We start from the raw sequence: 6,516 nt of genomic DNA on the forward strand, positions 1-6,516 counted from the left end.
AGACCTCCTCACTATGGTGGCTTGTAGAGACCAAAAAACGTCAGACGCGTTTCGCCAATGCTTCCTCAGTGACGTCCTGAGGAAGCATTGGCGAAACGCGTCTGACGTTTTTTGGTCTCTACAAGCCACCATAGTGAGGAGGTCTGATTTCCCTGGCCCAGTGTCTCGCCGTCTGCGCATGCGCATGCACAGCGGAGCAGGGAAGCCTGGAATTGTCTGCACGGGGAAGATAGGCAGCCGGAGGGGGAGGACATAGCCTGTGCACGGGCTCTGGACATCCGCACTGCGGCTACCTGCAACCCAAGCCACAGACAGCATACATCTGCCAAGTGGGAACCAGCCGATACAGGACATCACTGCCCAGAAAGGGATTAATTGTGGAACCTGGCGGCATCTCCTTCCTATGCTCGAATTGATCGGTCGCTTATTTTAGAAGGCATCTCCTCGGCCTCAACCCATCTACCTGCACATAGAAGAGAAGACATCCGTTGAAGACACCTACTACAAAAAGAGAAGGAAATACCAATTCAAGTTTTGAGAGTTTTAATGTGAGTGTGTCCCCAGTCAACAAGTTTGAATTAATATTAGCCATCCCTTGTCTTTATTTCTCACCCCTCGCAACCACCCCCCCCCCCTTCCCTCCACCCTGATGAAAAAGTGTGCAAAACTTTGAGCTGTCTTTTTTCACTGTGGCCCTTCTCTCTCTCTTTTGCCTTGCATATAATACACGCCGTGGAGCCGCAAGCAGAGTGACGCGCCCGAGGACATTCAACCCCTTTTTTCTATTCACAGGGAAGAGACAGTGACAAAATACAAGGACACAAAGAGAGTCACAGAACAAATACATACAGGACACACAGACACGTGGCCTCTCTCCTGCACATGCTGATTCATCCTCTGGTTGGCCATAACCCAAGCTCCTGACACCTCCACCTGATTAGCTGCTGCTGGGTAATGCAGCCAATCAGGATTGAGGGAACTGCCCAGCACCCTTGCAACTGCCCTGCTCTCTCCATGTTCTGGTACAATGGGGAAATTCCGTCACCACTTTTGATCCTCTCACGGAACCCCAGAGTGCGTGGAACCTTCTCATCCTCTGACAGAACCATCCTCTGACAGAACCCGAAGGCACGTGGAACCTTCTCATCCTCGGACAGAACCCCAGGGTGCGTGGAACATTCTCATCCTCTGACAGAACCCCAGGGTGCGTGGAACCTTCTCGTCCTCTGACAGAACCCCAGGATGTGTGGAACCTTCTCATCCTCTGACAGAACCCCGGGGTGCATGGAACCTTCTCATCCTCTGACAGAACCCCAGGGCACGTGGGACCTTCTCATCCTCTGACAGAACCCCAGTGTGCGTGGAACACCGGTTGGGAAACACTGCCCTAGTATCTATTTACAGTATGATGGAAAAAGTGGTGCAATTCGGGGGGAAATCTGTGCTACATGTATAACAGAGAACAATCCCCACATTCACATGACTAGAACTCTCATTCATCTGCTGTAGATATGTTATTGCCCCAGAATTGCCCCACATTTGCCCTGATATAGAGCCCCCTGTGTCTTTGTTCAGTGCTTTCTCTCTTGGTCTCTGCACTTTTTAACACTAGCTGCACAGCAAATGTCTCCCAAACCAGTACCTGCGTTAATTTGGGACAGCAGCCTGACAAGGAGACGCTCAGTTGTAACGTGCATAACACTGGTAATGTGATCACTGTTTTACTTTGCGGTTCATTGTTTGGTGACTTGATCTTTTGATTAGACTTCAAGATACAGGTTTATAAGTCACATGACCAGTTGATCTGAGAGGAAGAAAGATACTCAAGCTACACAGGAAGCATCCAGCTCCACCTTAATATCAGCGTCATCATCTCCTTCCTTGCAGCCCTGGTCAAACCGCTCATTAAAGGCATTTTCCAGCATGGCCGGTATGGACTTCCTAAAGTGGTCCTTAAAGTCTTTGCCCAAAAAGACATAGATGATGGGATTGAGGCAGCTGTTGGAGCCACCCAGGATCAAAGAAATGGAGTGTAGTATAATAGCAATAAGGGAACCTGTGTCAGTTATGGAGATTCTAATTTTGGACAATATAATTGGGCATATGTGATATGGAAACCAGCAGCAAAAGAAGCAGACCACAATGGCACTGATAACCTTGAAAGGTCGCCGAGACCGAGTAGGCCTTTTAATTCTACTTATTTTGAAACCTATGAGACCATAACAGACCAGGATAATGGTAAAGGGGATCACAAACATGCAGACAAACCTTGTGATAATCATAGCCCTGTTCCTTAGATTCCATTTGTTATAGTCAATTGTTTCATCATCAAAGGAAGAAACTGCATAGTCAGGAAAACAAATAGAAACATTGTAACTGATGTCATGGTGGACATCATGAAAAGCCAGATTTGGGGCACTGATGATCAGAGAGAACACCCAAATGAATACAGCAATGGTGGACGCTAACCTGGGTGTCCGGTGTATTTTGGCCCAAAACGGCCACAAGATGGAAACACAGCGGTCAATGCTGATGACCGTTAAGAAAGAGACACTAGCAAGCATGTTTAGGAACAGTATGGTGATGCTGACCTTGCATAGTATTTGGCCAAAGGGCCAGTGGTTTTCCATATAATACTTTGTGATCTCGAAGGGAAGAGTGATATTAAATATAAAGTCAGCCATGGCTAGGTTGAGGAACCACACGGCACTGACTGTCTTCATCTTGAAGCCGGCAATCCAGATGACTAAACCATTACCTATAGTCCCCAGGATGAATGTGATACTGAAACAAGTGATGTGTAGGATTGTTATGACATACATAACCAATGACAATTTCTCCAGAAATTCATCTGTAAATCTGTCCTCAGTGCTGTTGTTGGTAGGATAAACAGGTGGAACAGGCGTCTCCATGCTGGCTGCTCTCCTGCCAAACACAAGGAATATAAAGTACAAAGAAGAATATGATGAGAACTCAGAACTGATTGAGCTTTCACTTTATAAAATAATATCAAATACTCCCCCAACCAAATTGCACAAAAGAGAAAACATAAATAACCCTATCACTCCATCACATACAAATTCATCACATACAAGACATATTAAAAGGCTTAAAGCCACATTAAGAAAGTGCAACAATACAAACATTGACAAATGCCAAAATAGCAATTCTAACACAACAAATTATATATTTTAATAGAAAAATGTATAATGTGTAGGCAGGAGCATGCTAACTACTCAATACATTATAATGGTCACTAAATAGAACTCACTGCCCTTGTACTGAAAACAAACTAAATGCAGGAATGAGATCCCCAGTAACTATTGAGGTGCACACTATGAGAGTAGATATTATGCAGCAGCTGGTGGCTGGGTGGGTGGGAGTGAGAGTGTAAGATTATATACAGCACATGTGATGACTTCCTCGTTTCTGTGCTCTCAGCGCAGCACTCACACTGTGCTCAGTATCAAGCTCAACGCAACCATTCACATTACCGTAGGTCACCAAACATCTACTGCAGGGGCGGCCAACTCCAGTCCTCAAGGCCACCACCAACAGGTCAGGTATTCAGGATATCCCTGCTTCAGCACATGTGGCTAAATCTTTGATTGAGACATTAATTACGCCACCTGTGCTGAAGCAGATATATCCTGAATACCTGAACTTGTGGTGGCCCTTGAGGACTGGAGTTTGCCACCTCTGCTTTATTCCAATGCATCTTAAGGCATCATGGGAGCAATTATCTTGAGTGTAATCATGTTTCCATAGAGCTGTCACTTAGGTAAATAGCTACATAGTAGATGAGGTTTAAAAAAGACATACTGTATGTCCATCAAGTTCAACCTATATCACATTGAGACTGTTGAGGGTTAATGCCCCGATGTAAATGACTAATGTCTGTTGAGGATCAACTAAAAAATGTTCATTCTGGATCAGGTAAATGATCTGCCATCAGACCTTGGTGAATCACCCCCTGGCTGAACTATCCCACCAGCCCGAACCGCAGTACCATGACCCATAACTATCTCCCAATTCCAATCAATTAGGTCTTTCGCATTATTTCTTGCTTGGCTCCCACCCACCAACCCCCCAGTTTAGGATCGTCACAACCTTATAGTCATCATATCAACCAACACAGCAGATCTCTCTTTCTTCAGGCGTGTACAATCTCTTATAAAAGGACAGCACCTCTTAGAAAAGGATCCCACAGATCTCTACCTTCCCCCACCCCCCAACCTTCTGTTCCTACAACCAATTCCTCAGCAATGCATTAATCCCCAAGCTCCCACTGCTCCCTCGGGTTTGCACATGGCACATGTACTGTTGTATTGCTTAGTACTGTACCTTGGAGAGAGTGCGCGTGACAGTACACTAGTTACTAGTAGATGAGAACTGCAAGGTTCCTGGAACCTCTGTACATTCATTCCATCACTTAACAGTTATCATGTTATCCCATTAAAATGTATCACAACCTGCAACTATTCTTCAACTTTCCATCACCAGAAAAACCTCTGACCTGCTTCTTTAATATGATTTACAGAATAGTGTAATTTGTGTAAACACATGTGTGCATCAAACCAACAATGTGTGTCTGTAACAGACATACAGATATACAGTAGTGTACACATTAGAATTAATTGCAATTCATGAATATCTGCCACCTGGCGGTTACGCGAAGAATTTCCCCCAATTAAATCCGAACCTTTATAATTAAACAGATCAACCGCGGGTGCTGGGCGGCGCGAATGCGGCATGAATGCGGGGATGCCCAATTTATTGCGCGTGGAATTCAGAAGATGCAACCGCTACGCCCCCGAGAAGTGTTAAAATAAAGGCTGGCGCAGCAGTAACAGACATTATTAAACCCTTTAACACGAGGAGTTGTATTAATGACGTGTTACCACGTGCGCCATTGGAACTATCATAACTTGTATGTTCGTGCCCTTTAATGCAACGGGAATGTATATTTTTGTATGGTATTCATATGATATTCAGGCTTAACAGGGGCAGTAAAGTCTGCTACATCTGTAGCAATGGGTTACTAATACAGAGAGTGACATTGGTTTGCAACATACAGAACAATATGCATCTTTCACAGGCAGAGAAATGTGTCTCTGGAGCATGCAGAGGAAGGGGAGAACTTCCACTTGGGTTTTGGTGTTAAAAATGTGTTTGTAATTTAATCAAATTATGGAAAATCCTTAAAGGGCCAGAATCTCAAAACGTCATTATCTCAGGGATTACTGTATACGGTTATGTTATCAAAATCAGTAACGGGCGTCAGTAACACTGTGTTAGTGAGATTGGACGATACGCATTAGCCCTTTAAGATGTATTAATGCCTTACCTGTAGCTACCAGTAATATACAGTCAGTTCCTGCAAACTGTGAGAAGAAAGAACAAATAATCTGTGAGATTGGGAATGTATCAGATAACCTACAGCAACCCCCCAAACAGTCACTGTGTCAGCTCTGTGCAATATGCACATGATATTTGGTATGCAAAGAAACAACTATCATCATATTAAGTATTCCCCAACTATTAAATAAAGTGTCAGACAGCTCAAATCTCACAAATGTGCACTGTATCTCAGACTGGCGAGATTGGTAGTGTCTGTGTGTGTGTGTGTGTGTGTGTGTGTGTGTGTGTGTGTGTGTCCGTGTGTGTGTGTGTCCGTGTGTGTGTGTGTCCGTGTGTGTGTGTGTGTGTGCGTGTGTGTGTGTGTCCGTGTGTGTGTGTGTGTGTGCGTGTGTCCGTGTGTGTCCGTGTGTGTCCGTGTGTGTGTGTGTGTGTGTGTGTGTGTGTGTGTGTGTGTGTGTGTGTGTGTGTGTGTGTGTGTGTGTGTGTCTGTGTATAAATATTTTAATATATTTTAATAATAACACTGCGGGATTTATTAGTTAGATGTAACATAATTAGACTACATTTCTTATTTTTATAAACATTTACAGGATACGCTATCAAAAATGACTGATAAAATAATTATGCGCTTTTTTAACCATTAATCACATTATTTTAACCCTTTCACCATATTACAATAATCAGTTTAATCTACTAAAGCCTGCACATCTCAGCATTGCTTCCCTGGTCCTGAATGTTACAAATCACAACATACAGTAGGGTAGATCTCAAATACTGATTATCTCTATCGCACCCCAAATATAAAACAAATTAATTTGAATACCTTGTGTCTTCTCATTTAGATCTGTTCCCCTCTTCTCCTTCAGCTGAGGAGATCAGATCATCTCACTGTGGATATACCCCCTCTGTGAAACAGGCTCCTTTCTGCTCCTGTAACTTGGTTGACTCTACCAAAAATCCTTGCTGGGACAGTGCTAAGACAGGCTGCTGAGATAGGCTGCTTGGACCCGCTGCTGTGACTGGCTGCTGGGACCGTCTGCTTGGACCCGCTGCTTGGACAGTCTACTGGGACACTCTTCTGGGACAGTTTCCTGGGACAGTCTCCTGGGACTAGCTGCTGGGACCGGCTGCTGGGACAGGCTGTTGGGACAGGCT

The 6,516-nt window shown here is 44.4% G+C and overlaps 1 protein-coding gene across 1 annotated transcript; it reads right to left on the reverse strand.

Annotated features, from left to right (window-relative positions):
• Nucleotides 1–1,464: 1,464 nt before the first annotated feature.
• Nucleotides 1,465–6,312, reverse strand: LOC142496592 (chemerin-like receptor 1). Its single transcript, XM_075603260.1, has 2 exons — nt 6,185–6,312; nt 1,465–2,925 (listed from the first exon to the last, which is right to left on the reverse strand). Exon 2 carries the CDS (start codon nt 2,910–2,912, stop codon nt 1,824–1,826), a length of 1,089 nt encoding a protein of 362 aa, XP_075459375.1. The 5' UTR covers nt 2,913–2,925; nt 6,185–6,312; the 3' UTR covers nt 1,465–1,823.
• Nucleotides 6,313–6,516: the final 204 nt, after the last annotated feature.

This window comes from Ascaphus truei, chromosome 6 (assembly GCF_040206685.1).
Source record: "Ascaphus truei isolate aAscTru1 chromosome 6, aAscTru1.hap1, whole genome shotgun sequence".
Lineage (NCBI taxonomy): Eukaryota > Metazoa > Chordata > Amphibia > Anura > Ascaphidae > Ascaphus > Ascaphus truei.